The sequence below is a fragment of the Oncorhynchus mykiss genome, chromosome 23 (assembly GCF_013265735.2).
Source record: "Oncorhynchus mykiss isolate Arlee chromosome 23, USDA_OmykA_1.1, whole genome shotgun sequence".
NCBI classification, from domain to species: domain Eukaryota; kingdom Metazoa; phylum Chordata; class Actinopteri; order Salmoniformes; family Salmonidae; genus Oncorhynchus; species Oncorhynchus mykiss.
This window is the reverse complement of record NC_048587.1, coordinates 42,820,864-42,845,185: the sequence shown is the minus strand read 5'-3', so window position 1 is coordinate 42,845,185 and position 24,322 is coordinate 42,820,864. Positions and strand designations below refer to the sequence as shown.

The 24,322-nt window shown below is 41.2% G+C and overlaps 1 protein-coding gene across 1 annotated transcript; it reads right to left on the bottom strand.

The window, feature by feature from the left end:
• Window positions 1-426: 426 nt before the first annotated feature.
• Window positions 427-22,981, bottom strand: LOC110502794 (BTB/POZ domain-containing protein 17). The gene is made up of 6 exons (XM_021581079.2): window positions 22,642-22,981; window positions 18,157-18,284; window positions 17,784-17,941; window positions 4,596-4,754; window positions 4,080-4,239; window positions 427-2,005 (listed from the first exon to the last, which is right to left on the bottom strand). The coding sequence occupies exons 1-6, from the start codon at window positions 22,742-22,744 to the stop codon at window positions 1,250-1,252; spliced, it is 1,464 nt and encodes a 487-aa protein (XP_021436754.1). The 5' UTR covers window positions 22,745-22,981; the 3' UTR covers window positions 427-1,249.
• Window positions 22,982-24,322: the final 1,341 nt, after the last annotated feature.

Here is a 24,322-nt window from a genome sequence, read left to right as displayed (position 1 = left end):
GCCTCGGAGAGAGAGATCACCGAGTCCTACAGATTAGCGTGGAGCCTTACGCAGGGCTCCTCGTTGTTCTTTGTCGAAGTGTGAATAAAAGGCATTAAGTTTGTCTGGTAGAGAGGTATCGTTGGGCAAGTCACGGCTAGGGCTTCATTTGTAGTCCGTAATGCACTGTAGCCCCTGCCACGTGTGTCGAGCGTCGGAGCAGGTATAATAGGATTCCGATATTGTCCTTTTGCCTGTTTGATGGCTAGGCGGAGGTCATAGCGATACGTCACAATATTCATTTAAAGTGTATTATGATTTACATTAAATGAAACTTGGAAGTTCCCCATTTGAATGCACTCATATGCTGGCATAATCAATAAACAAAGACATAAGCTATATTTGTAATACATCACTCTAAAATATTGGAAACACAGAAAATGCCCTGGAAGAACTTCGCTTTATTGGATGGTACCACAAGCAACATATATCTTCAACAGTAATGTCAATGAAGAGGAAACACTCTGTTTCTGAACCTTGGTGAACAGCTTGAGAATAATAAAAGCTCCTAAAAAACTTTGTATGATTTTTAAAATTTTCTAAGATAACTAATATTTACTATTATTAATAAAAATAAGTGACAATTAATCTAATCTAAAAATGTTTTTGATAAACTTAGTGTTATTTATTATACAAACTGGCTATATGGATTCAATCCATTTCACTATCAATTTCTAGTACTGTGGTTTGTAGGCCTTGGTATGCTACATGAGAAACAGAATGGCTATAAGCACCTGGACAGGGTGACCATGTCAGATGTGATGAATGGCAAAGACCCCTTTGAGGTAAATGCCTGGCGTATAATATCACCAAGAGACATAGTATTTAAAACATAGCTAAGTTTGAAAGACATATTGATCTTGAATAAATACTGTTCAAAATGTTTCTAAAAGCTATCAAACAGATATCGTCTACTATCCATGTATCCCATACACTGCAGACATGATGGGGTGGGTTGGTTCTCCCTTGACATTGCGTATTATGCGATATGAGTGTGATGCTTTAAGAGGGCATGTACGGAGAGGGATTTCTCCCAAAGTGTGCACTCATGCACTCCTCCACATGCATGAAGGGAAGTGAACAAGTGACCTGAAGGGAAGTGAACAAGTGACCTGAAGGGAAGTGAACAAGTGACCTGAAGGGAAGTGAACAAGTGCACACTCAGAGCAGAAGGATAGAGAATTGGGACGCATAGAAAGAGTGGAGGTGGTCATTTCTTTGTAGCTATGAGGGTCTGGTAGAGTGGCTTCACCACGATGTGTAGATGGAGGGAACCATCGACCAGGTACTCAGATGTCTTACGGTGCAGATCGGCTTCCACCAGGAAGTCACCAGTCTCCTCGGTGCTCTGGTGGAAATTATAAACATGTCTCACCACCATCTTTCCCTGCTTCCTCGTCATCACCACCACCGTCTTCTGGAAGCTCACCCCGGCAAACTCTGCACTCGATGTAGCGGGAGTAATAATGATGCGCAGGCGGCCTCCATCAACACGTGTCGGCTGTGTGGAACCTTGTTCGGAGTACATTGGCCTCATGCTGAGGGGCAACCAACGGGGCGAGAACAGGGAGTTCCAGGTCACCCTCTTGTTGGCATCATGGCCGCTGGGGCCCAGCTGCGTCTGGAAGCTGGTGCTGCGGTCGTCCCTCATGGGGTTGTTAATGACCCAAGGACTCCCCCAGGCAGGGGAGAGGTAGTTCCTGGGCATGAAGAGACTGCAGTTCACGTCAAAGTACTTGGCCATGTGGAGGGGAGAGGAGGAGTGGAACTGGTAGGACTGATAGAGGAGGTCCCGGACCGACTCCTGGTAGCGGGCCAGAACAGGAGACTGGGTCTGCAGGCGAAAGAGCTCCAGAGGGGGCATCATGGCATAACGGACGGCTCTCAGAGCGTTCTCGGCCGTTAGAGCATCCGGTTCGTTCTGGTTGATCCAGGCCTCCAGTGCCGCGAAGAGCTCCATTTCACTCTGCAATTCAAAGTCACATTTTTAAAACATTATTGTTCCCACAGGCCTGGGAAATTAATTTTGCAGACAGTATTATAGTAGACACAAATATAATCGGAAAGTATTCAGACCCTTTGCTATGAGACTCAAAATTGAGCTCAGGTGCATCCTGTTTCCATTGATCATCCTTGATATGTTTCTACAACTAGATTGGAGTCCACCTGTGGTAAATTCAATTGATTGGACACGATTTAGAAAGGCACACACCTCTCTATATAAGGTCACACAGTGGACAGTGCATGTCAGAGCAAAAATCAAGCCATAAGGTCGAAGGAATTGTCCGTAGAGCTCCGAGACAGGATTGTCTCGAGGAACAGATCTGAGGAAGAGTACCAAAAAATGTCTGCAGCATTGAAGGTCCCCAAGAACACAGTGGCCTCCATCATTCTTAAATGGAAGAAGTTTGGAACCACCAAGACTCCTCCTAGAGCTGGCCGCCCGGCCAAACTGAGCAATCAGGGGAGAAGGGCCTTGGTCAGGGAGGTGACCAAGAACCTGATTGTCACTCTGACAGAGCTCCAGAGTTCCTCTGTGGAGATGGGAGAATCTTCCAGAAGGACAACCATCTCTGCAGCACTCCACCAATCGGGCCTTTATGGTAGAGTGGCCAGACGGAAACCACTCCTCAGTAAAAGGCACATGACAGCCCGCTTGGACCTAAAGACTCTCAGACCATGAGAAACAAGATGAAACCAAGATTGACCTCTTTGGCCTGAATGCCAAGCGTCACATCTGGAGGAAACCTTCCACCATCCCTACGGTGAAGCATGGTGGTGGCAGCATCATGCTGTGGGGATGTTTTTCAGCAGCAAGGACTAGGAGTCTAGTCAGGATTAAGAGAAAGTTGAATGGAGCAAAGAACAGAGAGATCCTTGGTGAAAACCTGCTCCAACAGGACAAGAACCCTAAGCATAAAGCCAAGACAACGCAGGAGTTTCTTTGGGACAAGTCTCTGAATGTCATTGAGTGTCCCAGCCAGAGCCCAGACTTGAACCCAATTGAACATCTCCGGAGAGACTTGAAAATAGCCGCACTCCCCATCCAACCTGACAGTGCTTCAGAGGATCTGCAGAGAAGAATGGGAGAAACTGCCCAAATACAGGTGTGCCAAGCTTGTAGCATCATACTCAAGAAGACTTGAGCCTGTAATCACTGCCAAAGGTGCTTCAACAAAGTACAGAATACTTATTTATCTCAGTTTTTTTTTTTATATAAATTTGCCAACATTTCTAAAAACCTTTTTTGTTGTTGTAATTATTGGGTAGATTAATGAGGAAAACAACAATTTAATACATTTTAGAATAAGGCTGTAATGAAACAAAATGCGGAAAAAGTCAAGGGGTCTGAATACATTCTGAATGTACTGTAGACCATTCTCAAGACCAATTCTTGTTAGTCTACATCAACTCATTGCCTAAAGCTTGCAGATATATTTTCATTATTTTTATGGAGTCAGATAAACATTTTAATAGGTTAATTGCTTATTCTTATTACGAGTCGTGTGATGTGAGATATTTATAATATCATATAAACTTTATATGCACATGTAAAAAATTACTGCCCACTACATAAGCTAATTTAGCTTTGCACTTATGTTGTCATCTGATGAAAATGAATCTATTTTCTGCCGAATGTGTTGCACTAATGTATTTTGTGTAAAGGAAAACTACAGTTGCACATCCTTGATCACTCTATTGAAGAAAAATAACACTGTTGACTTTCAATGGTTAAAACGCAGATTTTTTTATTGGCCTGCGTTTTGAAAATGCGACCCCGTTTTGCTATTACGGCCCCTGCTCATAACAGAGCAAGCAGTAAAGCTTCATATGACAGTAATTTTTGCTTTGCTTTCATCTACAGATGAAATGCCAAAATGTCATAAATATGCAGACTTTCATTAATTATTTCTCAAATATGCATTAAGAAAGGACTATTCAATGGATTACATTTTGTGAAAATCGCCCAAATTATGGTATTTGTTGTTGTCTGAGTTTTGTGAGGAATGACTCTCAAACAGATCTGGGATCAGGCGTACCTGCAGGATGAGGTCTGAGCGCTGCAGCAGGGTCATGAGCAGGTCGTTGCTGACATGCGTCCACTCCCCACTTTGCAGCACAGAGGACAGGTTCCAGGACAGGTACTGCAGACAGCTGTCCCGCAGGGCCACGTCTCCAGTCTGCAGGGCGTACTGGTACCTGCAATGTTGTCAACAAAAAGTCCAGACCATATTTCCATGATACCAACCGATGCACTTAGGTAATAGTACCTGCAATGGTTTCAACAAATAGTCCAGTCCATGCTTTCATGTTACCAACTGATGCATTTACGTACTTGTACCTGGAATAGTGATAACAATTATTTAAGTCAAGTATATGTTTTACAAGTTGAACTAGTTGTTAATAAATGCAATCTTTATTGTAAAGACTAATGTATGGATGTCATAATGAAAATACAGGTCTCTCTTGTGAAAGATGTCTTCTGACCTCAATGGGACTTGGTAAAATAATGGGACCTGGTTAAATAAACATTAAATAAATAAACGGTACAGTACCATTCCACCACGTGTCCAGAAGGGGAGTTGCTGGCCAGGTTCTGGGTCATGTACTGGGTGACCCCCTGCTGAAGGCCCTGGACGCGGTATTTAGTGGCCAGCTTGTGTAGAGAGGTGGCCTGCTCCAGACACAGGGAGATCTCTCCACAATACAGGTACCTGGATAGAGAGAGTGAGAAGGGGGAGATTAATAGATATTCAACATCTCTTAGTTGGACAATGGAACAACAAATATACTGTATACTGAACAAAAATGTAAACATGTAAAGTGTTGGTCTCATGTTTCATGAGCTGAAATAAAAGATCCCAGAAATGTTCCATACGCACAAAAAGCTTATTTCTCTCAAATGCTCTGCACCCATTTGTTTACATCCCAGTTAGTGAGCATTTCTCCTTTGCCAAGATAACCCATCCACCTGACAGGTGTGGCATATCAAGAAGCTGATTAAACAGCATTAGCATTACACAGCTGCACTTTATTCTGGGGACAATAAAAGGCTACTCTAAAATGTGCCGTTTTGTCACACAACACAATGTCACAGATATCTCAAGTTTTTAGGGAGCATGCATTTGGCATGTTGATTGTAGCTATGTCCACCAGAGCTGTTGCAACGTCTGCAACGTCGTTGTAGAGAATTTGGCAGTATGTCCAACCGGCCTCAGAACAGCAGATCACGTTTAACCACGCCAGCCCAGGACCTCCACATCCGGAGACCAGCCACCCGGACAGCTAATGAAACTGATGAGTATTTCTGTCTCTAATAAAGCCCTTTTGTGAGGAAATACAAATTCTGAGTGAGTGGGCCTATACCCACCCAGGCCCATCCATGGCTGCGACCCTGCCCAGTCATTTGAAATGCACAGATTAGGGCCTAATGAATGTATTTCAATTGACTGCTTTCCGTTATATATGAAGTGTAACTTAGTAAATCTGTTGAAATTGTTGCATGTTGCGTTTTTAATTTTTTTTTAATTTAACTTTTATTTAACCAGGAAAGGCTCATTTAGATTTAAAATCTCTTTTTCAAGAGCGTCCTGGCCAAGATAGGCAGCACCAAGTCATTACAAAAATTACAGACAAACAACATGAAAAACTACAAGTAATCTAGTAAAAACCATAGAATTCACAAGAGTATAACAAAATCAAAAACAGCAAATTAAAAACATTGACAGGTCAGGGAATCAGTCTCAAAATCATTCATCAATGATTTAAAAATACCAATCGGGACAAGTTCTTCCAGTTGAAATTTTTGTTCAGTATATTATGTTAAACCCAAGGAGAGGAAAACAGCCATAGGGATACACAGGAAGATCCTTCCATAATACTAGGAGAGAAGGATAGAGAGAAAGAAGAGCAGGGGGTCAGAGGTCAGTCTCTCAGAAACTAGGTAACTTGGTTAGGGATAAATACTGTTTACGTTTGCACTTGATGCAGTCTATATCATAACTGAACTGAACTGACAACTGAAACAGTACCTCTAACACACACACACAGGTAACATACACAGTCTTTGATCATCTAACATACATGTAAAGTTTTACTTGTGTTTGAAGCCAGCACTTTCAGCCTGAGGATTTTGAAAAGGAACTGAAGTCTCAACTCATGGTCACGTCATAGCTAGCGAACTACATTTGTTTATTTATCTAAACTAAAATCTATCTAGCTAACTTTCATAATACGCTGGCTAGACATTCCGAAGCATATCAATGTAATTAGCAAGCTGCTATCTGGCGATGTGATTTGTAACTTTGCAAGCTAACATTAGCTTCGTTAGGTTACGTTAACTAAGCGCTAGCTTGTTAAATAACTACTGTAGAGGCTAATGTGAGTATATGTGTTATATTTAGAGTCTGATCCCAAGAATATCTGCAGCGGCCTCAACATCAAGCTCAGCACCAGGAAATAGTGTGTCACCTTATAAAATCTTACTAAAATCTACTAAATCTTTCAATGACTCCATGATGAGCAAATAAATATACTGGAGCTAGACATAAACATGGTCCATGTCTTGTTGTCATAGTTGCTGTGTTTACAAGTAGGCTACAACTTCTACTGTAGTTTTCTCTGTATTATGGAGGCTTAGTTGATTGTTCAGGCGAAGTCTACATTTGAGAAAATTAGGTATTAGTAAGGAGGGGATGGTGTCTGTTGGGTGGTGGGTATTGTGTGTGAAGGTTAATATGCATGATCTATTGACACAAAGAAGAAAAAAATCACCAATACACTAAACTGTCTACCAGACAAGTATTTCTCAACCTTTTCACACCTTTGCAGTCAGTTCGTTGGCATGGGGGAGAGTGGTTGTTAGTATACTCTTCTAGCCTATTCACTATATTGTTGGCAGTGCTTGTCTACTCAACAGCACAACTGTAGGTGCTCATATACAATAATACACAACTAGACTCTACAAGTCAATCCCCCCTCAAACTTTTCACATCTTTGCTAAAAGCCGATCTCAATGCTCCATCATTGACTCATTGAGTGTAACAAAACGCATACCAGTCTACTGTACCCTTTTTTGTTTACAGACTAACATGGTTTATTGTATCCTCATGATCAGTCTTCATGACTTTCCAGGAGACTTGCAGTACAAACAAATATTTTGCAAGCGGTTGAAGCAGAAGATGGTGAAGAATGTGGACAACAGGCTTGTCCACCTGGCTGTGGAGTGCAGAAAGGACCAGACGGTTGTCTACAAGGAGCCAGAGTCACAGCCCCCGAAACTCAACATCCCTGCCAACATCGCCACAGCGCCAAAGCCGGCTAAACCAGCTGCAATTACCGAACACAAGAAGAGGTTCACCAGTTGAAGAACATTCTGGAACCTGCCTGGAACATTCAACCAACATAACATCCATATTCGGTTAGACTGGCGTTATAGTATAATATCCACTGAACAAAAATATAAATGCAACATGCAACAATTTCTAAGATTTCAGTCAATTGAAATAAATTCATAATCTATGGATTTCACATGACTGGGAATACAGATATGCATTTGTTGGTCACAGATACTGTAAAAAGAGGTAGGGGTGTGGATCAGAAAACCAGTCAGTATCTGGTGTGATCACCATTTGCCTCATGCAGCGCAACACATCTCCTTTGCATAGAGTTGATCAGGCTGTTGATTGTGGCCTGTGGCATGTTGTCCCAGTCCTCTTCAATGTCGGTGCGAAGTTGTTGGATATTGGCAGAAACTGGAACACGCTGTCGATCCACAGCATCCTAAACATGCACAATGAGTGACATGTCTGTTGAGTATGCAGGCATGGAAGAACTGGGGCATTTTCAGCTTCAGGGAATTGTGTACAGATCCTTGGGACATGGGGCTGTGCATTATCATGCTGAAACATGAGGTGATGGCGGTGGATGAATGGCACGACAATGGGCCTCAGGTTCTCTTCACGGTATCTCTGTGCATTCAAATTGCAATCGATAAAATGCATTTGTGTTAATTGTCCGTAGCTTATGCCTACCAATACTATAACCCCTCTGCCTCCATTGGGCACTGTTTATAACGTTGACATCAGCAAACCTCTTGCCCCCATGATGCCATACACGCTGTCAGTCATCTGCCTGGTACAGATGAGCACATTTCTCCAACAGTGGCAATTGAAGGTGAGCATTTGCCACTGAAGTCGGTTATGACACCGAACTGCAGTCAGGTCAAGACCCTGTTGAGGACGACGAGCACACAGATGAGCTTCCCTGAGACGGTTTCTGACCGTTTGTGCAGAAATTCTTCATTGTGCAAACCCACAGTTTCATCAGCTGTCTGGGTGGCTGTTCTCAGATGATCCCTTAGGTGAAGAAGTTGGATGTGTAGGTACTGGGCTGGCGTGGTTGGAGGCAGGTTATGGTAGAGAAATGAACAAAGTCCTTTGGGTGACTTTTGGAAATCTCCAAGTGGGCTGTCATGTGCCTTTTACTATAAGAGTGGCTTCCGTCTGCCACTCCACCATAAAGGCCTGATTGATTGAGTGCTGCAGAGAAGGTTGTCCTTCTGGAAGGTTCTTCCATCCCCCCATTTTCAACCTGAGTTTCTGGGATCTTGTTTTTGCACAGTAGCTGTATAGCCCTGCAGAACTTTACGTTTGTTTATCTTTTGTTGTTTTTTAGTGTTTATTTTAAATAAAGAAGATGTACACTTTCCACACTGCGCTTTGGTCTCATTCCGACAATGGACGTAACAGCCACTATGTTCTTGGGGACCTTCAATGCTGCAGAAATGTTTTAAGGTGGACTCCAATCAAGTTGTCGAACCTTTTCAAGAATAATCAATGGGAACAGGAAGCACCCGAGCTCAATTTCGAGTCTCATAGCAAAGGGTCTGAATACTTATGTAAACAAGGTATTTTAGTTTTTATTACTTAGAAATGCAAACATTTCTAGAAACCTGTTTTCGATTTGTCATTATGGCGTAGAGTGTGTAAATTGATGAGTAAAATGTTTTAATTTTAACGTAATAAAATGTGGAAAAAGTATACTTTTCGAATGCAGTGTATATAATGGTGTTTTCTATAAAAAAAAATACAAGTGTACTGACAAGTGACTAAATACAGTCAACATGTTTTAATAAAACAGTCCATTAGTGTGTCACTATAGGAAATAAGTTTTTGCTCTGACCAGGTAATCAAATGGATATCCGGACTATTTGCACTGAGCCTGAGTAACCGGTTCCCCAGCACATTGACTCTGTACCAGTACCACCTGTATATAGCCTCGCTACTGTTATTTTCACTGTAATTTTACAGTTTTTTTTATTTCTTTACTTATCTATTGTTTACCTAATACTTATTTTTTCTTAAAAATTGCACAGTTGGTTAGGGCTTGTAAGTAAGCATTTCACTGTAACGTCTACACTTGTTGTATTCGGCACACGTGACAAATAAGCTTTGATTTCATTAGAAATAAATAGGGCTGTATGTTCCTATTTAAAAATAACATTTAACTGTCACGTTCTGACCTTAGTTCCTTTGTTTTGTCTTTGTTTTAGTATGGTCAGGGCGTGAGTTGGGGTGGGCAGTCTGTTTGTTTTTCTAGGTTGGTTTTTGAGTTTGGCCTGGTATGGTTCTCAATCAGAGGCAGGTGTCGTTAGTTGTCTCTGATTGAGAATCATACTTAGGTAGCCTTTTTCCACCTGTGTTTCGTGGGTGTTTATTTTCTGTTTTGTGTGTCATCACTAGACAGGACTGTTTCGTTTGTTCGTTCTTCCTAGTTGTTATTTTGTTTAGTGTTCAGTTTTGATTATATTAAAAATCATGAACACTTACCACGCTGCACCTTGGTCCTCACCTTCTTCCACCGACGGCGGCCATTACATTAACATTTCGACGTCCAGCTCTTCTTGGAAGGAGGAATCATCAGATTCATAATAATTATTTAGCCATCTTTGAGGATAGTCAGTGACATCGCAGTAACATCGCACCTGTAAACTAGTTCCGCCCCAATTTTCAAAAGACTGCCTTCAAGGGTGGGAACAAGGAAGTTTGGCTCCTGTCAGGTTGTAGTCTTTACAAAGCCGGGGAAAATGAGTCAACCAAGATATCCTGCAATGGCCTGGCAGCAGTGGCAACCGGTCATTCAAGGAAGGTTTTGAGCCTCAACTGTTTAGCTAAAAACCTATCAAAAGATTGGACACACCTACTAATTAATGGGTTTTTCTTTCTTTTTTTAAATGTTCTACATTGTTGAATGATAACGTGAACATCACAACTATGAAATAACACATATGGAATCATGTAGTAACCAAAAAAGTGTAAAACAAATCAAAATATATTTTATACAGTTGAAGTCGGAAGTTTACATACACTTAGGTTGGAGTCATTAAAACTTGTTTTTCAACCACTCCACAAATTTCTTGTTAGCAAACTATAGTTTTGGAAAGTCGGTTAGAACATCTACTTTGTGCATGACACAAGTCATTTTTCCAACACTTGTTTACAGACAGATTATTTCACTGTATCACAATTCCAGTGGGTCAGAAGTTGACATACACTAAGTTGACTGTGCCTTTAAACAGCTTGCAGAAAATGATGTCATGGCTTTAGAAGCTTCTGATAGGCTAATTGACATCATTTGAGTTAATTGGAGGTGTACCTGTGGATGTACTTCAAGGGCTGCCTTTGCTTGACATCATGGGAAAATCAAAAGAAATCAGCCAAGACCTCAGAAAACAATTGTAGATCTCCACAAGTCTGGTTCATCCTTGGGAGCAATTTCCAAATGCCTGAAGGTACCACGTTCATCTGTACAAACAATAGTAGCAAGTATAAACACCATGGGACCACACAGCCATCATACTGCTCAGGAAGGAGATGCGTTCTGTCTCCTAGAGATTAACGTACTTTGGTGCGAAAAGTGCAAATCAATCCCAGAACAACAGCAAAGGACCTTGTGAAGATGCTGGAGGAAACAGGTACAAAAGTATCTATATCCACAGTAAAACGAGTCCTATATCAACTTAACCTCAAAGGCCGCTCAGTAGGGAAGAAGCCACTGCTCCAAAACCACCATAAAAAAGCCACACTACAGTTTGCAACTGCACATGGGGACAAAGATCATACTTTTTGGAGAAATGTCCTCTGGTCTGATGAAACAAAAATAGAACATTCAAGCCGAGAACACCATCCCAACCGTGAAGCATGGGGCAGGCAGCATCATGTTGTGGGGGTGCTTTGCTGCAGGAGGGACTGGTGCACTTCACAAAATAGATGGCATCATGAGGCAGGAAAATTATGTGGATAAATTGAAGCAACATCTCGGGAAGTTAAATCTTGGTCTCAAATGGCTCTTCCAAATGGACAATGACCCCAAGCATACTCCTAAAGTTTGGAATTGAACCAGGGTCTGTAGTGACGCCTCTAGCACTGATATGCAGTGCCTTAGACCGCCGTCCCACTCAGTTGCCACTTCATGAAGTAGTCACATGGAAAGAATTTCAATTAACAGGCGTGCCTTTTAAAAGTTAATTTGTGGAATTTCTTTCCTCTTAATGCGTTTGAGCCAATCAGTTGTGTTGTGACAAGGTAGGGGTGGTATACAGACGATAGCCCTATTTTCTAAAAAGAACAAGTCCATATTATGGCAAGAACAGCTCAAATAAGCAAAGAGAAACGACAGTCCATCATTACTTTAAGACATGAAGATCAGTCAATCCAGATGATTTGAAGAACTTTGAAAGTTTCTTCAAGTGCAGTCGCAAAAACCATCAAGCGCTATGATGAAACTGGCTCTCATGAGGACTGCCACAGGAAAGGACGACCCAATATAACCTCTGCTGCAGAGGATAAGTTCATTAGTTACCAGCCTCAGAAGTGGCAGCCTAAATAAATGCTTCACATTGTTCAAGTAACAAACATATCTCAACATCAACTGTTCAAAGGAGATTGTGTGAATCAGGCCTTCAAGGTCTAATTGCTGCAAAGAAATCCCTACTAAAGGACACCAATAAGAAGAAGAGACTTGCTTGGGCCAAGAAACACGAGCAATGGACATTGGACCAGTGGAAATCGGTGGACTCTGAGTCCAAATTTGAGATTTTTGGTCTTTGTGAGGTCTTTGTGAGACGCAGAGTAGGTGAAAGGATTATCTCCGCATTATTTAGAATTCAAGGCATACTTAACCAGAATGGCAACCACATCATTCTGCAGTGATACGCCATCAAATCTGGTTTGCACTTAGTGGGACTATCATTTGTTTTTCAACAAGACAATGATGCAACACATCTCCAGGCTGTGTAAGGGATATTTGACCAAGAAGGAGAGTGATGGAGAGCTGCATCAGATAACCTGGCCTTCACAATCACCCGACCTCAACCCAATTGAGATGGTTTGGGATGAGTTGGACCGCAGAGTGAAGTAAAAGCATCCAACAAGCGCTCAGCATATGTGGGAACTCCTTCAAGACTGTTGGAAAAGCATTCCAGGTGAATCTGGTTGAGGGAATGCAAAGTGTGTGCAAAGCTGTCATCAAGGCAAAGGGTGTTTAATTTTAAGAATCCCAAATATAAAATGTATTTTGATTCATTTAACACTTTTTTTGCTTACTACATGATTCAATATGTGTTATTTCATAGTTGTGATGTCTTCACTATTATTCTACAATGTAGAAAATAGTAAAAATAGACAAAGACCCTTGAACGACTATGTGTGCCCAAACTTTTGACTTGTACTGTTTATTATGTAAATATATAATTTTTCCTTGTTTTGCATGTTATTTTGGTATTATTAATACATACATGTCACATATCAGTTTGAGAATGTAAAAATATAAATAATCATTGAGTTAATGTACATGTACAAATTTGGTCTCTTTTTTGCATTCTTGAGTATGGCAGCTCCAAAATGCAGGTGTTTCAGCCTAGCCCAGTGCTTTGTCTGGTGGTGGGGCAGCCAGCGGATAATACGGAGCGTAGGGGTTGGTAATGTTTTCTAGTTTGGGTATCATTTTGGTAATGAGTATTGTGATGGTATTAAGTATTGAGATACTAAACCTAGTATCGGTATCGAAGCCAAAAATGATGGTATCGTGACAACACTACTATGATCAATGATTGATGTGCTGACTCCTCCATTGACCATTAGGTTTTACTACTCATTGATGTACTGTATTCTCACACCAACCAACCATGCTGAATTAGTCAAGAGGCTGCAGTTACTTAGTACACCCACAAGATGTCACACAAGCTATATGAAAATACAGAACTGTTGTACACTTTCATAAATACTGTAAAGCATTTGTGACATATACAGAAAAACTCCCTCTCCTCCAATTTTTTTTCAATTAACCCTAAACCTTGGTGTGTAATGCTTGTCAGGAGGGGAATTCCTCATTGTATAATTCCCTCTGACTTATTACCTACTTCCTCTAGTGGGGAGGGCAGCGGTCCACATGGTTAACCAGGCTACTTCCTCTAGTCTCCCTCAACTGAAGAACTTGATATGGCAACACACACTGTGTATGTATGTGTGTGTGTGTGTGTGTGCGCGCGCATGCAAGTGTCTCCCTTTTCACCCAAACTTAGAAGGCAGCACACTCAATGCTCTCCCTCACTTTAGCACCTTTGATGTGAGAAATATGCTTTATAAATCAAATGAATCATTGTGGGGCTTGCAAAGCAAAGCCCCAGCTTCAATCGCACTTGAGTTGCTTCTTTACAACTTTTGATCACTTTTATGCTTTTTAAAATATTACACATTTTGTCCTCCATTTCCTTGTTTGGGATTTCCTCAAGATTCTAAAAAGCCCCATCGTGACATCATCACTTCCATCTTCCATTCACTGTAAATGCAATAATGCAACTTTTGACACCAATCAGCTACTTTGACCATGTTGCAACAACTTAGGGAAGAAGTTAAAGCGTTTACATCTTGGTCTACTTCTCTATTACTCAAATATGGGTTTTGAACCCCAAAAATGATTCTACACGTACGCAGGCCTCCTAATTGTCCCTAGAATTTCAAAGCAAACAGCTGGAGGCAGGGCTTTCTCCTATAGAGCTCCATTTTTATGGAATGGTCTGCCTACCCATGTGAGAGACGCAAACTCGGTCTCAACCTTTAAGTCCTTACTGAAGACTCATCTCTTCAGTGGGTCATATGATTGAGTGTAGTCTGGCCCAGGAGTGTGAAGGTGAACGGAAAGGCTCTGGAGCAACTAACCGCCCTTGCTGTCTCTGCCTGGCCGGTTCCCCTCTTTCCACTGGGATTCTCTGCCTCTAACCCTATTACAGGGGCTGAGTCACTGGCTTACTAGGGCTCTTTCATACCGTCCCTAGGAGGGTGGTGTGGGGGCTGTGCTTTGGCAAAGTGGGTGGGGTTATATCCTTCCTGTTTGGCCCTGTCCGGGGGTGTCCTCTGATGGAGCCACAGTGTCTCCTGACCCCTCCTGTCTCAGCCTCCAGTATTTATGCTGCAGTAGTTTATGTGTCGGGGGGCTAGGGTCAGTTTGTTATATCTGGAGTACTTCTCCTGTCCTATCCGGTGTCCTGTGTGAATTTAAGTATGCTCTCTCTAATTCTCTCTTTCTTTCTCTCGGAGGACCTGAGCCCTAGGACCATGCCTCAGGACTACCTGACATAATGACTCCTTGCTGTCCCCAGTCCACCTGGCCGTGCTGCTGCTCCAGTTTCAACTGTTCTGCCTGTGATTATTATTATTTGACCATGCTGGTCATTTATGAACATTTGAACATCTTGGCCATGTTCTGTTACAATCTCCACCCGGCACAGCCAGAAGACAACTGGCCACCCCACATAGCCTGGTTCCTCTCTAGGTTTCTTCCTAGGTTTGGGCCTTTCTAGGGAGTTTTTCCTAGCCACCGTGCTTCTACACCTGCATTGCTTGCTGTTTGGGGTTTTAGGCTGGGTTTCTGTACAGCACTTTGAGATATCAGCTGATGTACGAAGGGCTATATAAATAAATTTTATTTGATAAAAAATTACAGCTGATTTAGTAACCACATCAACATTTTCTGATTTTTTTTTTTGCAGACATCTGCCACTTTGACCACTGCCCCAACAAGTTAGACAAAAAGTTAGAGGGTATGACATCTTCGTCTACTTCTCTGCTATTCATATCTGTTTACGGAACAAAAATATTCACTACGGAACTAACGGTACAGCTGTTTTAGTAACTGCATTTACCACACTTTTTCCAAACAACTGCCGCTATGACCACTCCCCCAGCAAGTCAGACAAAAACAAATAAATTATAAAATGTTCATCTACTTATCCGATTTTCAAAACAAAAGAAATATTAGGAATAGCTTGTATCAATCTGTAGATATAGCTTTTTATTTAAGTTACCCATCAACTGCTTTCTTTCTAGATGCAGCAAGTCATGTCAGAAGCTAGCGGAATAATTATTTACCAATAACATCTCCAAATTCCAATAAACTACATCGCGTTGAAGTTCACTTTTCTTGCTTTGTCTATAAACACTGTCACGAATCTAGCAAATACGTTTTGTGGGTCTATGTGCAGTATTTATTTAGTTTTAGCACAAACAAACTGCATTTTAGCATGGGCGGCAGGGTAGCCTAGAGGTTATTGCGTTGGACTAGTAACCGGAAGGTACAAACCTGTCGTTCTGCCCCTGAACAGGCAGCTAACCAGTGGTTCCTAGGCCGTCATTGAAAATAAGAATTTGTTCTTAACTGACTTGCCTAGTTAAATAAAGGTAAAATAAAAATGAATTAGCTACAGTATAAGGGAGAAGTGTTGACAAGGCTACAGTTGCCTAGCAACTGAACCATACAGATACTGACCACAACTACTAACCATAACTAGTCTACTGACCATAACTATGACTGTATTGTATGTATCAAAATAGGCTCACTCGGTGAAAAAAAATTGTTATGTCCACAACTAAGAATGGGCGGACAAGCGCTTTCATTTTCTGCTGCCGAATAAAATAGCCAAAATGTCGGAAAAACCAAACTAAAGGAATGAAAGGACAGGCAATGAAAGACATTGAGGCCTTCGGGGAAACCCTATATTAATCATAAGGGGCAAAAAAAAACTGGGAAAACTTGTCCAAAAGAGGCATGTGAAAGAACCATATATCAACCAAGCTAGCTTGCTAGCTGGTTAACGACGTTATTTAGTTCTGTTTAACTAGCTGCAGCGAAACATATCAGTTAATAGGCAATACATTAAGAAAGTGGTTGCTAGATTAGTCCGGAGAACGTATCATTTACATCTATCTATCCACCTGATGATTCGGTAACATTACACTGATTCCTGCATAAGGGCGAGTGTGTGGCTATAATGTTTCGTGCAGAATTGATTGTGTAAAGTTGACGGAGGAGCGCAGGTTGCAGCTTTGCAGCGGATTCTACACAGTCCCATACGAGAAGGAGCAAGCTTGGATTCTCTCAGGCTTGGAGTGACTGAATAGGTATATTATTGTACACTCAATGAACGTGAAGCAGATGATACAGCAACAGAAGTTGCAATCCTGCAGCTGCTGGTCTAAAGAGAGAGTGTATGACCATTACTCAAGTAGTGTAAGCTAGACAAGGATATTCAAGCAGATTGTCTATCATCATTGTTACTGTTCGTTTTGGGTTAATGGACCTGTATAGACGCTACTTTGTTTTAGCTTATTTTTCGTTCACATTATTATAATATTATTTATGCTAGGCTTGTTAGGGACATGTAGAATTATACAGGCATCAGTTTATTTTTGTACCTTAATGAGATATTAGTGCCTGACATGAACGCAGGTCTTTGCGACTGTCAAGAGTGGGATGGCGCCCTAATGAGACCATCATCAAAACTGTCAAGGCTCTTGGTGTAATGTGTTGATTGACAGACACAGGGACTGAGGTCCTGGTCAGTCAGTAATGATACAATGTTGCAAACCTGGAGAATGTGTGTGTTGTGTAACTAAAACATACCAATACTAGTAGGAATAGTTAGGTGTGCTTCATATACATTTTAGCTGCAAAACTCCAGATGTGGTTCACAAACAAAAACAATTAGAAATGATTGATTATCTGAAAATGGGGAATGATGCAAATATATGGTTCTTTGTCTGCAGGGCTAGATTAAGCTATAAAATCAACTTTAAAACATTCAGGCTATCCTAACTTCAAGTGTTTGAAAGATATTTATCAACTATAACTATATACAGTTGCATAAATAACCCACCAAGAGTAAACTCGAGACACTAAAACAACTTTTACATGTTCAGGCTATCCTAACTTCAAATTCTTAAATTGTTCATTGTCTAAAACAATGGAAATTAGCATAATACAACTCACCAACAGTAACTCTTGAACCTTTCAATCTAGATACAGCAAACCAACTTTTACATGTTCAGGAAATCCTAACTTCAAATTCTTTAATTGTTTGTTGTCTAAAACGATAGAAATTAGCATAAATTAGCACAATATAACTCACCAACAGTAACTCTTAAACCTTTCAAGCTATTCTAACTTATCATCTACTTACCTTTTCAACTATAACCAGTCACTACAATTACTACTGCAAACACTATCACTACTATAACGTTTTTCAAAACCATACATACTTTAGAACTGCTTTGCTTTAAATAGTAAAGTATAACTTTTTAAGCTTCTACCACTACTACAAAAATATGTTTAAAGTGTTAAAGCAAGTCCCATCAATTGTACTTCATGTACAATTACCATCTAGTTGTTGTTATTATTATTATTATTACCTGATGAACTTGTCGAAGACGGCAGCACACTCAGCGGTCTCCAGGAGGACCAGGGTGGTGCCGTTACGGCTGAGCAGCAGTTCCTCAAACACAGGGCTCTGCAGGGACAGCATCAGGGAGTGGGCCTGGATCACCTTTACCTGCTCTGCTCCCACTGTCTGGAAGAAGAGGAGGAGGAGGAAGAGAAGATTACTTTTTTAAAAGTCACAAACACTGTGATTTGTCTCTTTCCTTTATCCTCCCAAGACACATACATAAATACACAGAGAGGTTCAAGAACAGTGTCAGCCACCAGATTTTTCCCAGTAAGACCTAGGATTTAAACCGGTAACCCTCCGGCCCGCCTCTTTAACTCTCTAGGCTAGTTTCCTACCTGCACCCTGAGGGCCACATCACTGCCATTCCCCTGAGCCAGCAGGGCCTCCAGATGCTGCACCAGGGCCAGGGAGTGGCTGATGGTGTCCCCGCCACCATTCTGGGTCTCATCAGCCTTCATTATGCCTAGAATAGGAAGTTTTAGGTTTTAAAGGGCAATGACATTCTATGGTTTAACTTTTTGTTTCTACAAAACCAAAACATTTACCGTATTCACATGCAGACACTGGTATGATGCTGGAGATAATTAATATGAGGTTGAAAAGTGGTGTATTTGCCCTTTAGCAAGGGCATAGACGCAGGAGATGGCCTGGGCACCCTCACCAATGGATAGAGAAGGATGGGGAAAGGATGGTCGTTAAATAAAGAAACGGGACAAAGCCCAATCTATGCCCCCTCAACCTTCACCATGACTATTGGGAGTAGGGGGGTAGAGTCCCAATCCATGGGATCAATCATCACAGCTGTGCACACTGGGTGATCGTAGGTCAGTTTTAATTCAACTTTGATTAATGTGCTGCTAATGTAGGCTGTGATACATGCCCTGACCAGATTCAAATGGGACTCAGAGACTGTATATTATTTGAATTGAAGATCTATTTTAGCTTTTATTAATTTGTCAGAGGCAGTTCCTCTTTTTCTGTTGGTCAAACTTCCTTTTCCGGAAGAAAGGGGAACAAGAAACATCAGTTACCTTTGTGTAAATTTACACTTTAACTTAATGTTTCCAGAAATCTCAACCAGTACTGATTCACACAGGCATGAGGATGACAGTGTAAATTACTATAAGACTGCACTAATTGTTGAAAACAATTAGTAGGCCTGCGGATCAACTTCCCAAAACTCAGTCGGGGTCTCAACTTATTGTTGATAGTTAGAATGGTACAATCCACAAGGTGCAATTTTGAAATTTGGTTGTGCATCAGCAGTTTTTCTCTTGTTATGTCAGTCACTGACATTCAAGTTTTATTACTGGTATGTACAGGATACACATGGTATACACCGCCCACCGAAATGCTTACTTGCAGGTTCCTTCTGGACAATGCAACAACAATAAGAAATAACATAAGATAAGAATACAAACATAAAGTAAATGGCTCAGTAGAATAGATTAAACATTTTATAGTACAATATTTACACTTGTTTCGGGGAAGGGGGAATTGGAAAATTGGGGGCAAGTGTTGAAATGGTGCATTATTTAGCAATCGTAATAAGAGCCTGGTAGCTGCAGTTGTGATATGTGTGTAGCATGAATGTATGTGTGTGTGTGTGGATGAGTGTATATCTGTGTGTGCTTGAGTTAGTGCATGTGTGCTAAGGTGCAGAGAGTCAGTGCAGGTGGTCAGTCCAATTCAAGTGTTAAGCACGCTGATGGCTTGTAAATACCAACAGGCTCAGAGACAGTTTCAATCAGACCTCATGAAGTAGTTGTTTCCCTTGCTCTGCTTTTGTGGAACGATAGGCAACGATGCTTCGTGGGAGGCAGTTGTTGATGTGTGCAGAGGGTCCCTGGTTTGAGCCCAGGTAGGGGCGAAGAGAGGGACGGAAGCAAAACTGTTACATTGATGCTGTTGACGTGGATTACTGGTTGCTGCAGAAAAGGAGGAGGTCAAAAGGGTGGTGAGTGTAACTGGTGGGAAATGGCTAGCTAGATAGCGGGGTGTGCGCTAATAGCCTTTCAATTGGTGACGTCACTCGCTCTGAGACCTTGAAGTAGTTGTTTCCCTTGCTCTGCAAGGGCTGCAGCTTTTGTGGAGCGATGGGTAACAATGCTTTGTGGGTGTCAGTTGTTGATGTGTGCAGAGGCCTCCTGGTTCAAGCCCAGGTAGGGGCGAGGAGAGGGATGGAAACAATACTGTTACACTGGCACCACAATGCCAGTTCACTTACCTCCTCCCTATAGGCTGACTATAGGTTATCAGGCCAACAAGCATGATGTCAGCAGCAAACGTGATGATAGAGTTGGTGTCATGCAAACAATGCAGTCGTGGGTGAATTGGGAGTACAGCAGAGGGCTGAGGACACACCCCTGGGGTGCCCCTGTGTTAAGAGTCAGTGTGGAGGAGGGGTTGTTGTGGTCTGCCCATCAGGAAGTCCAGAATCCGGTTGCAGATGGTGGTCTCCAGAACCAGGGCTCTGAGCTTTGTGTCAAGCTTGGAGGGAACAATAGTGTTGAATGCTGAACTGTATTCAATGAACAGCATTCTCACATAGATGTGTTATGGCTGTGTGAATAGTGATGGAAATGGCATCTTCTGTGGATCTGTTGGAGCGGTAGGATAATTGGAGTAGGTCAAGTGTGTATAGCATAGCATATGTTTCTTAGAACTTGGTGAGTGCGTGGTGGTCCTATGGTTATTTTGCATACAACTTTCCCATAACTTTCTGGGAATTGTGCAGGATACCCAGCTAGCGCCTAAGAAACAACGTTCTTCCGTGGGTATTTCAGTACTTCGGCATAACATTTTCTGCAGGTTTCCTCATGGTTCTATTTAAAGTCATGTACTCAGAACTTCAAGAAGACGTTACATAAAAACCACAAGAAAACATTAGTAATGTTCAAAGAACGTTTTAAGAATATTATTCTGGTGGCACAGTGGACTAAATCCATGGATAGGGAACAGAAGATTATTGGTCTTTATCAATAAAACATCACAATACGGTACGGAGTGTTTGATTTGGCTGCTGGGGGGAAGCTTCGCTAAAACATTGACAACTAGCTACATGCAGTTTTCAAGGGATTGTTAAATAAATGTTAGCTATACCTATTTGGTTTTAATATCATCACCTCATGAAGAGCATAGTTACACATTTCCAATTATTCCACATTTAGCTCTATCATCCGAGTTATAAAGCAAGTAACTGTTTATCTATATCATCAGAGTTATACAGCAAGTAACTGTTTATCTCTATCATCAGAGTTATACAGCAAGTAACTGTTTATCTCTATCATCAGAGTTATACAACAAGTAACTGTTTATCTCTATCATCAGAGTTATACAGCAAGTAACTGTTTATCTCTGTCATCAGAATTATACAGAAAGTAACTGTTTAGCTCTATCATCAGAGTTATACAGAAAGTAACTGTTTATATCTATCATCAGAGTTATACGGAAAGTAACTGCATGCTTTTAATGACCAGTAAACATCAGTTGATCATGTAATTTCAGATACGTGAGGGTAGCCTATTCATTTGGCATGTTATTTAACTTGCTTCATCAGAAATTGGGCTTTTGGAAAGAGCTTGACATTGGCAAGCCCTGGTAAAGTTGTCTGTCGGACTACTGTCATCATCACTATAGACGGCAAGCAAATCAAACAATATTTGTTAGCTAGCCAGTTTGACGTGGTCAATCAATCAATGTAGCCAATCATGTCTGTCAGCAGCAGTCTTGAAAAACTCTTAAAAACAATGTTGAAAAAGGGATGTTAGCTAATGCCGCTAGGTAGGCCTAAATTGGTCAGTGAAAAAAGTACATTAGGTCTACTTAATATATGTTTAGCCAACTGTACAAAGTTTCTACTGGTAGCTTGCAAAGTAAACATTATTGGCAAATGTGCCCTTCTGATGCTTGACAGGCAGAGCCCACAAAGGATGGAAAATGACCTAAACCACTCATTCTTGTCAGGTATAGTTAAACTTTATTTTATATCACTCAAATATCCAATTAATGGTGGCCAATATTGAGAGATATTGTGTGGCTACCCTCACGTATCTGAAATTACATGATCAATTGATGTTTACTGATCATTAAACACATGGAGTTACTTTCTGTATAACTCGGACGATGGAGCTAAATGTGCACAATTGTTTTACATGGAATAGTCAGACATTTGTAGTTCTGACTACGCTCTTTAAGATGTGACGATACTAAAGTAAATAGTTAACATGTATTTAACAATCCCTTGAAAACTGCACCATCAATGGTTTTAGCGGAGCTTAGCGTTTCCCTGCCCCCCAGCAGGCAAATCGAACGCTCTGCACCTTATTTTATTGATAACAACCTATAGTATTGCATCTCACTGATGCTGTGCCACAATAAAAAAATACATCTGTTTTTTGATGATTAATGCCCAAGGAAATGTATTTCCATGTGTCCTGTCTGTACTTGGAGTTCAAAAAAGTTAACCCAAAATAAGCCAGCAGTGGTATTAAAAGTCTTATTGAAACATTCAGTGAAAGTTTTAAGAAAGTAATAGCGCACTGGAAAACTCAAAATCAGAGTAAAACTTTCCGGCAACCTAAAAATACGTTCCCAAAACTTCCAAGGAACCAAATGTGCTAGCTTGGTACGGATCAAACACTCCCACTGTTACATTTACTATGCCCCCAAGGTTTATATGCACCTACAATGACCATCTACAATACATTGCTCTGAAATGTTTTGTTATCTCAATTCAACCCTGTGTTGCTGTCATCCTACCCAGCAAGGTGAGTTGTCACTGGGGTCAGACAGACAGTGGTGGTGTTGGGTGGCCTTACCTCCAGTGACGGAGCCGGTGTGGAGACAGAGAGACAACAGCAGCGTGCTGATCAGGTTGGTCTGGGCCAGGGGCACTCTGGGTCTGAGATGGGCAGCAGGCATCTCTCCTTCTTTTCCTCTACTCTTACAGAAAGTACTTTTCTTCTGTCTCACTCGTCTCCCTTTCTCCTCTCAATCTCTCTACCTCCCTCTCTTTGTCTATTTTCCTCTTCTTCTTTTTCTCCTCTATATCCCCTTCTCTGTCTCTCTCTTCTCCCCTTCTTAGCTGGGCATGTGGTATCCTATGGCTGTCCTGCTCTGTCGGTCGGTCTGGCCTGATGCTGAAAGTGGAAAGAGGGGTCTGTATGTGGGACACTGGCTCTTCTAGGTCTATAGACATTGGCACACATCCGCTAGTTCCAGACCGCAGGATTCTGCACATGCACAGATACAATAGAACCATCCATCGATTGGTGGAATGAATCTGTCTCCAGCCCGCCCGGGTAGGCCATTGTCATGACGACCGCTTTGATTTTTGTAGTACTTTCTCTTATTTGGGTGAATTGCTGCTCAGTGCATGTCATAGATCTGGATCTGTATATCAGGCCTTGGGCGGACATAGCTGCGATGTGAAGGATATAGAGTATTAGGAAGGTGCTAGGATAGAGCTTCTTCACTGGCAAAGGAACTACTGCATCAATTGATGGTAACATGTCATGCTGTGGTGTACAAAACAAATCTATGTGCCTGAGTGTGTTAGTGCGTGTTTGATTGTGCGTGTTTGTTAGTTTGTGTGTGTTAGTACATGTGCGTGTGGTCTGCTCTGAGCCAACCAAAATATCATAATTTTCTAAATAATATACAGTATATCTCATTCAATTATTTAATCATAGCTAGTATGCTGGCATCATCAGGTTACTATACAAATGGGACAATTGAGGCCATAGAACGTATTGACTAGGTTTGGTAGTGTTAGTCTGCACATTACATTGTATATGTGTTTGTGTGTCAGTGTTACCAGCGAGCTCAGTCCCTATGCGTGACACAGTGACCCAAGCCAATAATGTATCTAAGGCTTCAGGCGAGATCACGTTTAATTAATTAGAGAGACAATAAATGAGGCAATCAATGTTCAATCGTTCCATCTGTTTGTGTAGAGCAAACATCTTTTGGAATGTGACCTATACACAGACAAAACACAGATCTTATGACCCCACTAAAGAATGATAATTTAAGTTTAGGCACAGGGGAGAGTGGGGTACATTAAGCCAAAGGGGTAAGTTTGTTTCTAGGAATACATACACCAAATTAATAATTTGACAAAATATTTAAGAAGATGTTATCATTTCATGGAGTTTGTAAAGGAACCAACCAAATGGAAAAAGTGTTAAACAAGTTAGGTACAAAAAACAGATTTTCAACAAGTCAAATAATTTTTTAGTGTTAGTGGTGATGATGCTTGCATCTAAACCAAATTAGATCATTTAAAATAAATATCGATACATAAATTGGGGTCTCCATAAGCTTCAATATGAGGTCCTAAACATAGTATGAAAGTGCATCCTGAGCTAATATAGTTAAAATGTTGGCCATGGGGTAAGTTGAGCAAATAGATGTTTTTTGTTCCAAGGCACTATCACTGGAATATTAATTTTTTGACCTTTATTTAACTATGCAGGTCAGTTAAGAACAAATTCTTAT